The sequence below is a fragment of the Petromyzon marinus genome, chromosome 1 (assembly GCF_048934315.1).
Source record: "Petromyzon marinus isolate PM22_M1 ecotype Great Lakes invasive population chromosome 1, UKy_Petmar_22M1.pri1.0, whole genome shotgun sequence".
NCBI lineage: Eukaryota > Metazoa > Chordata > Hyperoartia > Petromyzontiformes > Petromyzontidae > Petromyzon > Petromyzon marinus.
In genome coordinates this window covers 17,718,482-17,736,536 of record NC_133667.1, presented here as the reverse complement: position 1 = coordinate 17,736,536, position 18,055 = coordinate 17,718,482, and the positions used below count along the sequence as shown (strand labels likewise).

Here is an 18,055-nt window from a genome sequence, read left to right as displayed (position 1 = left end):
CTGTGCCTAAGGCCTGACACTTTATGCTGTGTGTAACGCTGGGGATTCTACGTGGATTTTCATGCAATTTAAATATTTTTTTATGAAAATCTCATTAAAATTATAACTAATTATTAGTTTATTACAAGAATAATAAATTTTCTCCGAAAGCATACCAGCGTCGCTTTTTGTAAAGGCCAACTGCGCCTCTGTTTTTGTATTTTATCTTTTCGTTTTGCACACCATTACAGAATAATAAATAATCTCATGTGGAGTGACGTCATGCACGGGACACACATTCTTGGCTTATTATAGTAGTAATGCCCTGGATATGTGCACAGTAGAGCCACCCTGAGTCCTGCTTTGACATTTCCTGATACTTCTGATAATTTTCCAGGCCAGCGTGGAGGTAATAAAAATACCACTGTATTAGTTACGATGCAATTAGTCCCGTTTCACATTGTCCTTTATCAAAACCATTACAATGTGTTACTAAATTTTGATTTAAAGCTTTCGTGACTGCAGTAATTCATATTCTTAGTTTTTTCGGTAAAGTCACGTTGAAGAGAAACAACAAAATAACAAAATATATATAAAACAATAAAAAAATTCTCACGACGTTTCGACCATAACTCAAACGGTCATCATCAGGTGACTTTACCGAAAAAACTAAGAATATAATGTGTTACTAATTTATTTGTTGCTTCTATCAGGACATAATAGTACATCGTTTATATTCAGGTAAAAAGAGCATTGAGAATAAACGTATACTCTTCTGTGGGTTTATACGTGTCATTGTGTGTGCATGTTTTTTTGATGATGCATGCAGGGGCTGCTCAGGGGAGGCACGCTTACCCCGATCCTGCCGAAATGGTGTTGCTACAGTGGTAACGGACATCTTCGGGGGCATCCTGCAGAGTGATGTCAACTGTCTCATCTGTGGCACGGAGTCAAAGAAATTTGACCCCTTCCTGGGTGCGTCGTTATCTGCTGTCTTGCAATGTCTGGGAACCAGTCCTTTCAACTCTGGAAATATCACGTAACTTTTTAAAGACTTTTGTACGGTGCACAGGTCAATTTATGCTCATGCTTTGCTATTACATTGAAATGTTGCTAGTGTGCACTGTAGCTTGGGATTGCGGTGGGTTGTGAATGGGGGCAGGATGGAGGAGAAAGCAGGTTACTAAGATGGACATTTAAGTCAGCACCCGGGGGGTCAGCAATGGACAGAAGGAATGTCTGTTAATGTATGGGTCAGAAGGCTTAATGCCCATGAGGTGTATTGTTTTTACAGTCCTCACATAGTTAAGAATAATGAAAAATGACATTTCATATGTGTATATACTGTACTATTCATGACATTAAATGACAGACTGAGATTACAAAATAGTAATAGCTGCTTTGAAAAAATGTTGTTTACCTCAAATCTGTACTTCATGATTCAGTTACTTCAATAAACTATCATCCCCTTTTGAGGTGAATTTCCTCCCCTTTCTGTAAGACGCAAAGCCACATATGCAATGCCCATCACCTTTAACTTCCAACAAGAATTGAAATAAGAAAGATGATGATTTTCCTGAAATATCTATGTTTAGTCCGGTTGGTCCTTGTGCAAATTTCCTTTGTTTGAAATCAACAACGTCATCTTTTATCTGGAATCATAGATTACCAAGGATATAGCTCAACACATGGCCTGCTCCAAAACACAAAGAAGGATATGCCCTCTTTCAACTATAAACTGTATCATCAGTCTAAAACTCAACTTGATTTTAAATTTAATTCCTCAAAAAAAGCCCACAATTTGGCCAAAGTGGTGGAAAATACAGGCCAAACCCGACTCTTCCAAATTATTGTCCTTTACAGATCCTCATGAGATCAACTGTGCTATGGTCCCTCGGCATTACTCTCAAAATTAGCGTTATATTGTCAAATGGTTGAACACTCCGTCTGACTTGCTGGCCTCTTGCCCATTATGGGGTTAATCCCTCTTTTCAGATCGATAATAAACCCGTGCCTTGCCAGATTGGCAGCAAAAAATAATTCACATAATTGGTGACCTGCTTGGCCACAATGGATGTGAACTTCAACTCACATTTGGCTCCCTACCTCCCAATTTCTGATATTCTCAATTTAAAGCCATTCATTCAACATGATCACTTGTTATTATAACCATATACACTGTTCCAAACTGATTCCCAATCCTGCCATTTCTTTAGGACTCAAACACCCTGACCATCCCAAACACAAATAGTTTATTTAATATTTTTTATTCCCCAGTTTACAGTCATGGGCTAGTCTGTTCGCCCCCCTTTCCCAACTTAGTTAATAATATGTTAAATGTGTAATCATAGGTAATAATATGTTAAATGGGTAATATGGGCAGGTTGAAGATTTTATTACATCAACTTGCTCCATTTTCTTCATACCATTTCCATTTAGCAGAACATTCCAACACTGGACCTAAACACCACCCACTTATATACTCGCCATCTTTGTTGATGTCTTACATTTACACTAATATACCATTTTTTAAATGTCTATTTTTGTGTTTGCATCTTTTTCCTTTTGTGCCCTTGGGGTATGCTGTGCTTTTTAATGTTTATACAATATTGCTTTTGGAAAATGATTCAGGTACTTGAGGCTAGCTTAGTGTTGTGCACATGGGCATTGGATTTCATGTGAGCTATTATATAATAGCCTATAAAACAGTTTTGAGGGGGAGATTATTATTTGAATTGATCCTGGCTGCCCTTTATAGCCAACTCACATTGACCAGCATGGTGAATTATGGTAAAGAAGAATCCATGACTAATGAGGCATGGGGAGGCCTTAATCAAGATGTAGATGAACAAATAGCTGAACATTATTTAAACATATTCTTAGCTCTTTCGGTAAAGTTACGTTGAGGGAAAACAATAAAATAATAAATATTATTTACCGAAAGAGCTAAGAATATGAATTACTGCAGTCACGAAAGCTTTAAATCAAAATTATTTAAACAGCTTGGCTTCTGTGATTAGCATATTTATTTAAATTATGGTTTTGTTGAACTTTGACAATGCTCAACTCTGCACAGCTTCATTAAGCATGGCTCATCTAAAGTTAGTACTTGCTCTTTTTTGATATGTGTGTTGCTTGATTTTTCACACCAATTCAGATTTATCTCTGGACATCCCACTCCAATTTAGGGAGAGGAAAGCCAAGAGCCAAGAACCTGGTCCAGTGTGCACCTTGCCCGGTATGAAGTTACAGCACACACAAAACCAATACTTAGATTGGTAGCTAAAATTGTCACTACAAACCTCAGTTGGAATAAAGAGATTTCATTATCAATGTCAGTGGGGGTTAGTGTAGCTATAAAGTTTGTATGCATGCTTGTGTGTGCCATGCAAAGCTGTGGGTGTATATACGCCTCTGTGTGTTTGTGTCTTGAGTGCAGAACGTTTAAAAACATTCCAAAGACATCTAGACAATATTTTTCTTCTTCTGCTGCTAAAGCTCCTTGTAGCAGTGAATATCAAATACATGGGGGTGATAGTGTCATATCATCGGTCTCTTCCTCGACTCGTTCCAGCTGCATCAGATGCTCGTTTGACAGGTCCTCAGCATGGGACTCGAGCAACTCCACCACGTCCAACTCCTCCACATTGTTGAGTCCAGATTCCCTCCGCCACGTGGAGGGGATTTCCCTCCACGTGGCGGAGGCGTTTTTGGTGGTACACGCTATGCTCATACAGTATGCTGTATCGCAAAGTAGTCCGTTTTCTCCGCCTCTGTTAAAAGTAAAAATATTGCACATCGACTCCCCACAATGTTTTACAAGAAAGCATATGAGAAACATTACACTTATGAGTAAATATATTCGCTATATGAGAAGCAACGCATAATGTGGCAAGTCTAGCAGGGGATTCCTGTACTCACGAACTGAACAGACACCTGGGAGTGGTGTTGGTGTATGAGACTGTGTGGGAAATTGGGAAATATTACGAGGCGCTGAGCCCCGTGATGCTGTATTCTTGTCTCACTAAAAAACGGAATAGGAGGAAGTGATACGGGTCATCTGTGGTTGACAAATTGGAAGTCTTCGATAATCTCTGCTGTGTGCCATGCATATGCAGAAATGGGTATACAGGAAGTCCTCTACTTACGATGGAGATGCGTTACGACGACCCCATCGTAAATCAAAAATATTGTAAGGTGAAGATGGCCTAGCCTACCCAGGAGTCTTAAAGAATGGTGATAATTTATCCTAACAGAGCAATTTGTACTGTATAAACTATATACTGTGTGTATTTATTAATTACAATACTGTATTGCACAGTAAAATGTAAAGTAAAAAAACAAGGTAAATTCTTCACCTACCTATATGAACTGCAATTTAATGGAAACTTTTTTCAGGAAACAATCCTCTCTGCTATAAAAAACTTTTAACATGCATTGAACGTATTCATATCGTGGTAACCCAAAAATGAAGTCGCTAAAGCTACGTATCATACATGCATTGAACGTATCGTAACGTGTCATATTCTACTGTACTCACCTGCCACGCGAAATTTAAAATATTTTACAATTTTGTCGTATCGCCATCGTAAGATCGAAATATCGTAAGTCGGACCCATCGTAACTCGGGGACTATCTGTACAGGATAGGTTCGGTGACGTATGATCATGTTCTGGCTCTCCCTTCACTAACCCAACTGACTCTCAGTCAACTGACTTAACAGTCCAACAACCCCCATGAATAACATGGTGCGGTGAGGCCTTTAGCACTGGATTGATGAAGGACTGTAAGCTGTTATTAAATACACATGTGCTTATCATTGCATGGATATGTGCACCATCCCTGGTTGTGGATTGTTAACATACCAGGCTGCCAGTGTTAGTGGATATATGCCCATTTTGCCTGCATGTTGGTCTGCTGTATTGTGTGGACATGCTCAAGTGCATGTTTACAGGTGGTGTTTTCATGTCGTATTCCCCATATGTATACAGACTGCCTGCACAGCTTCACAGCACTGGAGCAGCTGGATGACTCTGAGCTCTACACATGCCACATGTGTAAGAAGAAACAGAAGTCCACTAAAAAGTTTTGGATCCAGAAACTGCCGGCAGTGAGTGCCTTTTGATGCACAGCATAGTTTGCCAACATCGCACCAATCCTTGGTCAAGTGCGAGAAAAGCAGATGTTTGCAACAAATTAGCAATTTTAAAGTGTATTGTGATATGATTTCTATAAGTAGTAGAATCAGAATCTTTATTTAGACTAGAGTAATCCGATGAGCTATGAAGCTCTTTTTTTACAAATGTCCAGTAGTGGCAAGTTACTATATTTTTAATTAACTCTAATTTTGTATCATCTGGGTTTTCTTTCCAAAAAAATTACATTTATTCTGTTCTCATTCTATTTGTTTACTATATCTCAATATATTTGCTATTTTATTGCAGGTTTTCTTTGCAAAATACACATACTGCATTCATGGGCTGTCACATGGTTTATATAAAGGACCTTTACAAAACTTAAATCAGTCAAGTGTTCCAATGTGCGGTGCTGGAGAGTGTGATGGAAACGGTGTCAATGAAAATCGGATGCAGATTTTTGTCAAGGGGTATGGGGTTTGGAAGCAGAATATAGAAATAGGATAAGTGCACAAAGGCGAAGGGATTATGTCAGATGAAGGAAGAGTTGTATAATGTTGTAAAGAACATGCTGCTGAAGCTATTACTTAGGACACAATGATGCAATTGGGTATTGATGAACACTTGGTTCTGACCATTATTAAGAAGCCACTGGAGCTGTGCACTTTTAAATCTAGATTGAAAAATAATTTCTTTCAAACTGCTTTTCGTGTTTAGTCTGTTGTCCTTCCCCCGCACCTCTGATTGGCACGGTTGGCTATGTACAGTGCGAAAGAAGTTCAACTTGCATAAATTCAACATGGTTGGGAGCTTTGTGCCTCGGGATACTGCCGGGAGCAGTAGCAAAGTATTGTTCATAGCAATAGGCAGTTCAAAGCAGCAGGCATTTTCAGCAGCTGCAGCACATTCACAACATTCAATCTGCACCTACTTTTGAGGGACCTACTTCTTTTGTCTGGCTTGCGAGTGACACTGAGTTTGGCTATGTGTCTATAGGTAATATATTTTTTTACTTTCAAATTGTCTTGGTATATTTGTGTTTTTAAAATGTCATATTTGTATACTGCTTGTAATTCACCATTAAGTAAATTTTTTATTTTCAGTTTTTGTGGCTTTGGAGTCTGTCTGTATTAAGGTGATGACCTTGGCACAAAACATTGGCAGCCTTTGCATATTTTCCAGACATGTATAATGTTTTTCAGTGGAATTCCACGACAAGAATGTGAGTCATCTCAATACTTTCTAGGTTTATTAAAAAAAGATTTCTGGCTGCAAAAAACATTTTTCATGAATGGCAGCGTTAATAAATCAATGGACAATATATTTACATTCACAATGCCCGTGTTTCCTTTGTAACAGGTGCTGTGTTTGCACTTAAAGCGATTCCACTGGACAGCATATATGCGCAACAAGATCGATACGTATGTGGAGTTTCCTCTGAAGGGTCTGGACGTCAAGTCATTTTTACTCGAGGTAAATAGACTTACCCTCGGGGAATGTTGGGTGGCTGTGTGGAAACACCCTTATGATGTAACCTCAACCATTAATGTTATAAAATGCGAGGTTCACACGTGGCTCATTCTTATTTTAGGTTAGTGTACTGCATGTGACCTCTTGCGACGGTGTTAAAAAAAAACTGCTCCTGCTGCCATTCTACGATCGATTTTTCTGATCCATGTATCACGGGGACGACCATGAGGATGGCGCCATTCTTTAGAGGATCGCAGTCCACCGAGAACGTCAACCATCAACTGAAGTGCGCAGTTCGCTCAAGCTTGTGCATCAAGATGAGCAAATGTGTGCAAAATGTGACGGCCAGTTAAACTCTCAATTTCTCGTACGAGGATTGGAGCCATCTTTAGAAATGCCACCATGCTTGTGAACGTGTGTCAACTGTGTGCGCTGATGGCGATCTGTGGCAACTGCGTGTAACAGTGTAGTTAGTGGTTAGGACACAATTTTCACTGTTAGGTTTATTCTTGACTAAAGGTCCGCTGGATTTACTTTGCTTAATTTATGGAGAGATTTGTGTGGCTCAGTTCAGTTCGTTTTCACTGGTGGTGGTGTTTCCTACAGCAATGGCTTTTTGGAAATACACCTCTGTGCTGTGGTTCAAATCTAGAGAAAATCTAAATAAAAACAGCCTCTGCCATTCCGCAAAGACACAGACAGAAGGAACTGGTACTGCTATGTTAAATGTTTAAAATTGTTCACTCAGTGTGGCATGCTGTAGAGAAAATTGTTCCTGTATGTTTTAGGTTTTTTGTTCATATTTTTTTAATCTTTCCACTATGTGCTTCCATTTGCAAGATAACTTTTCATAACATACATTTTATAGTTATGTCCTGTCCAACAATGACATGTAAAAATATCTTAAATCACTTGACACATTTTCACGTTAATGATTTACAATGTATTTATAATCAATATTGGGAGGGGATAGCCTCTCAGGTGATGAGGATGTCTGACACTACAAGTAGTTAAATAATTATACCATTACTCTTTTGTATTCAATATATATGTGATTAACACCTAACATTTGAATGCTATTAACACAATAACGGTTATAGAATATTTAGAAAATGTATTTCCAAAATATTAATGCATTTCTTTTGAGCATTTAAGTACTCATTTAGCAAATAAATGCACTCTATAAAACACTTTGATTCAAGCTTAAAGAGTGATTTAGTTTGTTAAAAATATAGTGACAGTAATTTATTTACAAAATAAATTTAAAAAGTTAAAGAATGCAGGGTTAAAACCAACATCGTGTCTTAACGGTTGCATCGGTTTAACATGTGGCATTTTGGTGGTGACCATACACTATTTTTTGGGAGATCAATTTGCAAATGAAACACATTTGTCATTAATATGTTATAAGTTAATGGCCACAAAACACTGTAACCTTTCGCACATAGCTTAAATAGCGCACAAACAATTATTTTGTACATAAATTACTGTAAATATATTTGTAACAAACTAAATCACTCTCTTTTTTCTTAAATCAAATATTTTATACAGTGCTTTTACTTTAAAATTAGTACTTCAAATGCTCAAAGAAATGTATTAATATTTTGGAAATCCATTTTCTAAATATTATATGGTAATATTTTAAAATCCTTGAATAGTTGGAAAACCCAAAGTTACATCTTTCCTGCATCTGACTTTGAGAGTTTTACTTTATATATTTTGGTGTATTTTTTTATTTTTATAAAATTTGTCGCCTTCAAATTAGAACATTTATTTATTTAAACTGATGTTAATGCAAACCCTTAACTGCTTGGGACTTGGAGGTGCTCAGAGCAATTACAGAAAAGACAAAGAAGGTTTGTAAACAAAGGCTTAGATAAAGAGTAACACATGGCAATATTTTGTCTTTCCACAGCAGGAGAAAGGTGAGCCACCAGGCAGCAGCAACAGTAGCAGCCTCTATGACCTTGCAGCGGTCGTGGTGCATCACGGATCGGGGTGAGCCTAACTATCCAGCGGGCAAGCGCAGATACGTCCAAGGCGTGACCCTCATATTACAAGCCCGGACATTAGATTGACAGTTTACTGATATTCATTTGTATTTGGTATGTCAAAACAAGTCCACTTATCTTGGGTATTAAGCAACAAGAATTTCTGGGTATGTTTAGCTCCTGCTTTGAAAACATCTGGACTATTTGTATTGTACAGGCAGATCTCGCTTAGCGCTCAAGATGCGTTCCTGGAGAATTGAGCGCTAAACGAATAAGCGCTAAAAGGAGCCATAATACCATTGTATATATGGGGATACGTTCCCACCAGCGTTATTTATTTCGTATGAGCAATATATGAGGGCTTCATTGGGGTATCAGTAATAGTGCTCATACTACTATTCATGGTAAACGTTATTTAATAATTTAAAATTGTTTAATTATAACATCAGTAAGTATTATGTACTGCACTCACGAGTGCATTCTACTGTACTGCGAGGCAGCGGTGGGCGACACGTTTGGAGCTGCTGTGCTTCCAATCTGGGTCTGAGTAAGGCCCTCAGTAAACATTTCTGTGGTGAGGTTTCTTTTAGGTGGAGCTTGAGACTCTTATCCTGGTCTCATGAGTTCTTACCTGTCTAAACACACTGTAATAACATTTTAAAAAATAAATAGAAATGTAATCGTGACCACGAGTCACGGGGAGTGGGGTCTGGTTGGCACACGTATTACACATTCATTGTGTTTGTCTGTGATGCTGTACATTCTTGGTTTAAATTATATTCAACACACAGATTCTAGATCTGTCAGAGATTGCGGCTTTGCGGCAGCCTCGTGAGTGCTTCTAAATAACAGGAATGTGTCGCCGTGTGTGTGTAGGGTTGGCTCGGGACACTACACAGCATATGCGGCGCACAATGGGCTCTGGTTCCACTTCAATGACAGCACAGTGACCCGATCAGAGGAGGACACAGTGGCCAGGGCTAAGGCCTACATCCTCTTCTACACAAAGCGGCAGCGGGAAAATGGGAAATAAACCTCAAATTGTGCGTGCACTACCCTACCTTTAACAATGTGTGCTCAGACAGCTTGGAGTATGTGTATGCATACACCAATATAGTCTCGGTAAAGAATGTAAACGAATCGATTTCTCCTTGGAACAAGGATACTGGTGAAGCTTCATGCTGCCATGTGGATAGCAGTGAAACGAGGCCATTCTTTTGAATTGTACTTTGTATCTTGAGCCAATTAATTAGCAATGCTCCACCTGTGCTGTCTGTGCAAGAGGGATGGCAGCAGGCAACATGTACATACATGGCGATTGGGAAGGAGAGTGCATTGGAGCTTGTGAGAGCTGTGTGCAAGCGTTGTCCCTGTTTTTGTCAGTTCAGTTTCACTTTCTGTAAGAGGACCAGCATTGAACGTTGGAAAAAGTTACGAGCCACTGGTGGGTCTGTCACAAAAATGTCATCTTTTAGATGAAAAAAAACCCTTTTATTTTCTTTGCAAAGCATACAAAATCTAATGAAATACGTGTCAAGTATTTGTTTTGCATTTTAAATGCAGGCACAAATATTGGAATATTTGTTTGATCAGGTTTTGTAATGACCAAAATATGACAGAGTAAATAAATTTGGGCAGTCACATGGCCCAGCCGTAACACTTTCTTGATGCTTGTTACAGCGGTTCCTGGTTCAAATCCAGCCTCCTCCCTGATTAATACTGTGATTATGTTAACCATAAAAATACACGTCTGCTTCACAGTGGATAATAAAGATCCCCTTACATTACCGCAAGAGTAGGCCATGTATGCCAGCAATCATGATCCAAAATTGTCAAATCTAAAAATTACCCGCAAATTACTTTATTTTAATGTACATATCAATCATCAACCCCCTACTGTCAAAACCTGGCAGTAATCTCCTTAGACTCTGAGGATCTCCTGGGTAAACAAGCATAATAAATATGCAATAGAATTTCTCACTATATTCACATTTGTTACAATTTGGGGCACATTTAATCAAGTCATTTATGAAATAATAATTTCATCTATTTTTGGGGGAAATTGTTGCCAGATGACAAGTGTTAATTGTGAGCAGCATTTACTTTATGAAAACATTTAACATAAAAATAGGCTAAAAGACCTTCCGCAAAGCAACACATTGTTATTTAAATTGCAACCTAAAATTGCACACATTTTGTTTTATGTTTTAAATGGCAAGCAAGCGCAGGTAATCACAACAAGTCAGGTGTAAGGCGTCTGCATAACTGATGTTTATTTCACAATGACTGGTCGTGCAGTTACGTCACCATCAGGTTGAGGTTTTGGAATGGAATGACAGTCAAGTGCAGCGCAGCACAAATTACGATTCCATGTGCATGATCACAATTTCTGAATTGTTGACTCCAAGCTGTTATTGCATTTCAACATCTGAAGTGGGCAATTGCAAAGTAATGCATTTGAATAAATAAACTGATTTCTTTTCAAATGACCTAATATGTATAGACACGTGCTACTGAAGCAGGACTCCAATAATCTGTACTCTAATCTGCAAATTCCTGTAATTTGTGGATTATTGACGGTTTACACCTCCCATGATCTGAGCCAGGAATCCAAAAACGATATTTGCATATTTTTTGGGAGCAGGGAATTATCTAATTCACAGCACGCCGTATCGGCAGCATCCACAGGTGAACTTGCGAGCCTTGCCGACCTAATCCAGACATTTTATTTTTCGCTTAATGGGGTCGTGCGGCTCATTCCACTTGTTAAACATGGCACACTATGGCAGGTTGAAAAGTATTTTGGTCCGTAAATCATAATCCATAGAGGTGGATGGAACGAATATGGAGCTGCAGGAACGGAATTGGAGGGAAACGTGGATTTAAGATTTTATTTGTGCATCATCACAGACTAGCTGTGCTGGTATGAATTGGTTAGTAGAGAAGAATTCAACTTTTTTATTACTTGGGATCATCATCACATTCCATGGGCAGATAACCCGTGGACATTTGTCCACTGCATATTTCGTCATTTGTTTCCACTTTCCTCAGTCTTGTGACAATATATAGTAATGAGGTCTCATAATTGTGACAATATACTCAAGTCGTGCACATCTGTCTGGCACCAATCTCTTATGCCGTGAAGCCATTCTCTGTTAGGTCTTCATCTCTTTCGACTTAGGATATCGAGTCTAATAAAATGCAAAATGAATCCTTTTAATATAGACCCATATGGCAAATTTGCACCATTTGCGGGTTATAAAACTCGTAATTTAGTAATCTGCAAATTCGTTGTGGATTAAGTTATCTGGTGATTTAGCTGGCACTCACATGTTTGCACTTCCCCTTTCATCCACAATTTTTTGTAAATAAATGGAATCGCACAGCTCTTTCCTCCCATAATCTGCTGCACACCACATCCGCGCAAACATTATTTTCATGGATTACAGGACTAACCTCGACAATGGGCAGAGAATTATGTGCTCCACGATATGGTCCCCTCACATCAATGTGAGTGTTTGGAGTTCTGCTGTATATGCTTTACACATAATAAGGCTGAATGGTAGTGGTTCGATATTTTTACACAATCACAACGTTGCAAGTTCAAATCTAGTAAAAAATTTGGTGATTAATTAGTTACCACTCTGTGGGAAATTTAAAATTATTGTCATATGGAGCACCTGGTCTCCACCGTAATAGTAAGATCCACAAATGGCTCAGGCAACACATGGTGTATGGTACATGTGTGTGTGTATAGATATGGGGAGCAGTAGTGTTTTATTATTATCTGAATTAATCATGGGCCTCCCCTAGGTAGACTCGGCCTCAAATAAGTACCTTGTGCGATGTGCAAACAGCGCCACTTAGGAGACAAAGGCTTCCAGGTGTGGTGCTGGCCACTCAACCCCTTGTTGTGTCGTGCCGGCCTTCATATGTGCTCTCTAACGGCACTTGTCCCAAAAGTCTGTTAAGGTTATACAGGAGATGTTTGCCTTTGTATGGTTATATACACTTAAATAGTACTGACAGTACTCTGTTCTTAGTGGTGACAGTCACTTCATATCCCAATCAACAAATTAAATCTACATACCTGGTGCGCATTCAGCATGGTCATTTTTATGGTGTCAGCGTGACTGCCATAATTTGCTTAAAGAATAATAATTTAATTTTACTGAAAGATATTCACAGCAAATATCATAACTTGGATTTCCTCATAATATGTCGGTGGTTCTGAGACTTAAATTTTGATTGGGAATTTTAGTCGTTCCATGTAACTGTTGGAAAACATTTAACAATCAATATGTGAATTTGTATCACCGCTATGCACTGTTCAGCATGATTTTTGTAATTTAAAGCAAATTCTATTGATAATATTATGCATAGTCCACGTAAGTATTTGGTCACAAGAATTAGCTTATTGGGAGCATTTCCAAGACAGGTGTCTTTGATTGGGTAGCATGCGTACACACATTGGCTATTGTTGCTGCTGCTGCTGCTTAAACTATCCCTCACAAAGCTGATATTGCGGCAAAATTGGCCTCAATTTGGTTTATTGCTTCATGTGTTGGTGGAAATGAGCCAATTGCATCCTATACTTACCCCACACGTGGCATGGCCTTCACGATTGGCACCTATTCTCCTGAGACATAGGTCAGTTTTGTGTCAGAAGCAGTCAGACTAATTACGCGATGGCACACACATATAAGCTTTTGTGTCTGCTCTGGTAACATATCCAAAAACATATATGATAAGGCTTCTATTTACATTGGGAATGCATCCTTGGAAAACATGACGTTAGGTGTAACAATGTCAATCTAAACCTATTTTACCATTGACTTAATTATATACATTTAGGATGCGTTCTTGAGGATAATTTTTTGGTAAAGAAGATTTTAAAAACTATATAAAATACTGTAAGTAAGAAAACAAATATAACAAAAGATACAAAAAAAGATTATGTAACAAATTTGAATGTATAAGTAACAAAACATTCAAAACAGCGTTGGCGTGGATGCGTTTAAAATCGAATTACGTTCCCGAATCCGCTGGTCACGTGACAGTGAAAAGTAAATAAGAGCAATGTAAATAGAGGACTTAATGTATTTTTCAGAAAGTATGTGTGCATGAATGCGACATCTGAAAGGTATATATGTTTTACTTCTGAAGCAGTAATAGCGTCTTTGCCAGTGCAATTATATCCTGGTGTTTGCTCCTGGAAGGCCTTCATGAATCTTGTATAAGTGAGGCTTTTCTCTCATTGCCGTTCGGCCCCACTAACCTCACGCTCTTTTTTAACCAAACACCTGGGGCAGAGGGGATGAATAGTAAGGCACCTTTAATGGGTTTCTCTGCTATCTTGGGCCAGTTATTTTTTTAAATAACCATACATTATTTCCGCCAACACATGATTAGACGATGAAGCTTCTAAGTGTTATTCTAATATTGTCTCAATATTAGGAAAGAGACATTTCACAATCCACAATAAGCAAAGCCAGGCTATATGAAATGTGGTCAACTTCTAAAATGTGCGATTTCATTTTTATTTAAAGCTTTCGTGACTGCAGGGATTCATATTCTTGGTTCTTTCGGTAAAGTCACGTAGAAGGGAAAGAACCAAGAATATGTGCGATTTCATTTAAAATAATTAACTTTAAAATAAATGTAAAAGTAGACTTGAAATTACACCAGTTTTTTAAAATCGGGAATCTTATGCAGTGAAGATGTATATTTACAGAGATGAAGCGTGAATCTTTAGGCACCGGCTGTAATTCTCATTTTGAATCCAATTTCTTTATTACAATGTAATGAAGAGTGTGCACATTCCAGGCTTCGAAGGCAAAGTGAAAATTATGGTGCTATTTTAAAACTATCCGTTTTAATTACAGTGAATTACAACGAATTATTTCGTGATAACCAATAACATTTTTTATGTACACTACATTAAAAAATACTTGGTGTATATTTTCAAACAATTATGTCCAGCCCTAAATTAGATATTACCATGAATTGTAATTGTCCTATGGAGAGATTGGCTCCCATCATGGGAAAGACATTTTTACCACTGAGTCAGAACATCCAACAAGCTAATTATTGGGGAAAATTCACATTTTGCGTTCATTCAACAATAACTTTTTTCATAAATGCACATGTTTTGGGTATCATAATATATATAATTATACTGGATTTCTATGCAAGAGGTTTACATGCTTAAAAGATTGGGACAGACAGCCGAGGTCCTTTGTTATCATCTGCCCACAGCATGGACGAGCTGCAGACACTTCGAGTGCTGCTATATTCCTAAAAGTTCTGACATGCCAACTTACAGAATTGACTGAAGTGACCCATGGCTCAACTTCAAGAGATGGGTATTAGTGAGTTGATGAAGACCTTGTTCATGAGTGCTCTATATTGAGCACTGTTTGTGCTAATATGCTGGTCCCTTAACACCTTTCTGATAAGGCCAATGACATCAACATTTCCCTTATTAAGATAATGTCATCTATTGAAACTCTTGATGTACTTTGAAGTTAGACAATCCTTTCAAAGGGAACCTTGCCTACAAACCATTCCAGGATATCCTTTAATTTTGAGCATGCTGAAGCCATGACATTATTTTGTTCTAGATTGAGTGAAGTGCATTTCACGCATTTTCTACAATAGCTTCATATGATGTAAACCAGACCTGTAATTGTGACCTTATCTCACATGATGCCCTGATGAGGTTTTATTTAAAAATGTGCTCAATCATTCTATAATAAGATACATTACATTCGACCACTGTCAGTGCCCACTGCATTGCTTTAAGTCATTCTGCACATGCAAATATAAAAGCATTTTCTTGTTGAACACTAGCATCATGTAACAATTTGTAAATGGATTATTTTGAATGCATTATAAGTACCATGTCTTATCAAAGAAAGCAGGTCCCAATAATTGTTTATGGTTTAACAGGATTGTCAGGAAGCGGTCACTTGCACCTCCGATTTGCATGGTTGGCTATGTACGGTGCAAAATAAATGTAACATACAATGGTGGTAAATACCTATCATGATCCGAATACTCTTGATCCCTGTTAGGTGCCAGATGCGAATTTCACATTCATGCCTGTGTCATCCATATGATGTGTTATCACTCAATGCTGTTTACATCTGTTTTAATTGAAGTGTGTTAGCCAGTGTGCATTTTCGCCAGTGTGCATTTTCTAATGAGCAATGGGCTCGTTGCTAAGACTCGAATCAGAAAAAAACTAGGAACGGGAACAATAACAACTCCGTATGCTTCGTTGCAAAACTGAAATACCAATCCTGCAATTCCCACAGTCGGAAATAATATTGCTGCTTGTTATTTAATCTGACAGTGCTGTTATTTACATTTCTGATAGGTGACGAAACTGCACTGAAGTGCAATTGATTTTTCAGTTAGAATTTGTCCTTTCTGGCAACAATACTTTTAACAATGTAAAAATAAATTGAACGTTTGTATTATCTTTCTGTTGTTAGAACGGCAAACTGCTGTAAACATGAGTTAATTCAAATGTATTCTTCCTATACGGTGTGAGATGTATTGTGCATACATGCTCAGTATGTATTGTGCTGATTATATCAAATAAGTGTCACGCATGAAACTGTTTCAATTGGCTCAATGATTTACGTATTTCATGCAATATTTTGTAACCTATTCCTTAGTATGTTGGCACAATGCTAAAACATGACAAATTGCAAATATTAAAGATTAAACTTTACTCTGCAAAGTAAAGCCATTGTGGTTGAAAAAAATAGAACCTGGTTAAGATATAAATTTAATGAGGCCCAAGGGTAATAAATGCTCGAAATAACGTTGAATGATTATAATTTATAGCCTAATAACATGTGACGTGAAGAGAAAATTACATGTGTAATATTTTTGTGACGTGTTACTGTTTTTTTTCAGCATATGTCATGTTGCCACTTATAGTGGCTGGGTTCCAGAACAACGTGGATCATGAATATATATGAAGTGGCCCTAAATGTGTCAGCCATGTTTATGTGAAGAGGTCAACTTGAATCTGTCATTTTTGAATTATAATTTTGTAGCATTATAATAATGCTTGTATTTGATATAGGATGTATATGAGTGCATACATTCATCATATTTTTAAAGTATGTATATGTAATGGTGAATTTTTTAAAAACTGGGGACATTACTTGACTCCATCCATCCAAGGAAAACATAACCACCTTGGATTTACAAATCTCCCACAACAGGTGTGGTGCTATATTTTTGCTAATGAAAGTGATTGTGGTACACAATAAAGCTCCAGATTACTGGTTATGTTTTGTGAAGGTCATCGTTTAACAGTAGATTTTAACATGGGTTTATTGCTGATTTAAAGCTTTCGTGACTGCAGGGATTCATATTCTTGGTTCTTTCGGTAAAGTCACGTAGAAAGGAAACAATATATTTTTTATTTAATAATAATATTTTTATTATTATTATTTATTGTTTCCCTTCTACGTGACTTTACCGAAAGAACCAAGAATATGTGTTTATTGCTGTTGAGTGTTCTGAATGCTACATGAGGTGGAATGGTGGTCTCGTGGGTTTAATGGTTGTTTCCACTCGAGCTGTCATCAAGGTTGCCACCAGAAATACAAAAAACTGAGACGGAAAAATTATCTCTGAACAGTGGAAGAGAGCAGAACAATCCATGCAAATGCGTTGAGTGATGTATTATTACAGCACTGACAAAATGCTGAATTGTTTACATCCTTGGGAAGAGATTTCCCAGGACCACCCAACATCTTAAACATCGGATGTCGTGGGAAAACCAGGACAGGTGTCATTAAATAGATCATCCCAGGATTAACAAGGACACCATATCTACACACCGGTAGTGTTCCATAGGCTCACCACAAAGCAAATTTTCCTTCCGTTTTTAATTTGATTGCCATCACTTCCTGACAATGCATGTGTTGTCGAGCTAAAGCTGGATGTCTGGTGGAAAGGGGACGAAACTGACTCTTTGTTGGCATTCACGAGGGTTTTGCCCCATTGTGTACGAATATGGCCAGAATATACCATATTTCAAAATGACCCTAAACTAAGTGTGAATGCTTTCCTAGGAAGGCAAAACGACCACACTATTTAGTGAGTTTATATTGCATTTTTTTTACTACATTTCTGCCGTCCACTGGTCTTATATGCATTTAGCAAAATCCCGCAGGGTCACGGAACGTGTGCAGAGAAGGCTATTTGAGGGTGGACCTCTGCCCTCGCTACCCAACTTAACCCATTCTACCCATAACCCCCCACCTCCGTTTCTGCACTGCACGAGCGGGTACAGCGTAGGCTAGAACCACCATTAGCTAGAAAGTGTGGGGGAGCACAACTTACAGTGTTTCTCCATTTTATGTCTCTTTATACGGTACTCTTGATCGCATTCTGGCACCGAAACACGTCCGCAGGCGCTGCCAGTGCGGCCTTTAGCTCAAGCGCCTTGAC

At 38.1% G+C, this 18,055-nt stretch overlaps 1 protein-coding gene across 1 annotated transcript in view; it reads left to right on the top strand.

Moving 5' to 3' along the window:
- USP3 (ubiquitin specific peptidase 3) overlaps positions 1–16,883 on the top strand; it is a 58,027-nt gene extending 41,144 nt beyond the window's left edge. Inside the window, exons 10-15 of the mRNA XM_032962076.2 lie at positions 809–954; positions 3,137–3,217; positions 4,971–5,089; positions 6,474–6,587; positions 8,500–8,582; positions 9,452–16,883. Coding sequence (XP_032817967.1) covers positions 809–954; positions 3,137–3,217; positions 4,971–5,089; positions 6,474–6,587; positions 8,500–8,582; positions 9,452–9,608 — 700 coding nt within the window. The 3' untranslated portion in view covers positions 9,609–16,883. The remainder of the gene's footprint in view (positions 1–808; positions 955–3,136; positions 3,218–4,970; positions 5,090–6,473; positions 6,588–8,499; positions 8,583–9,451) is intronic.
- The last annotated feature ends 1,172 nt before the right edge of the window (positions 16,884–18,055 follow it).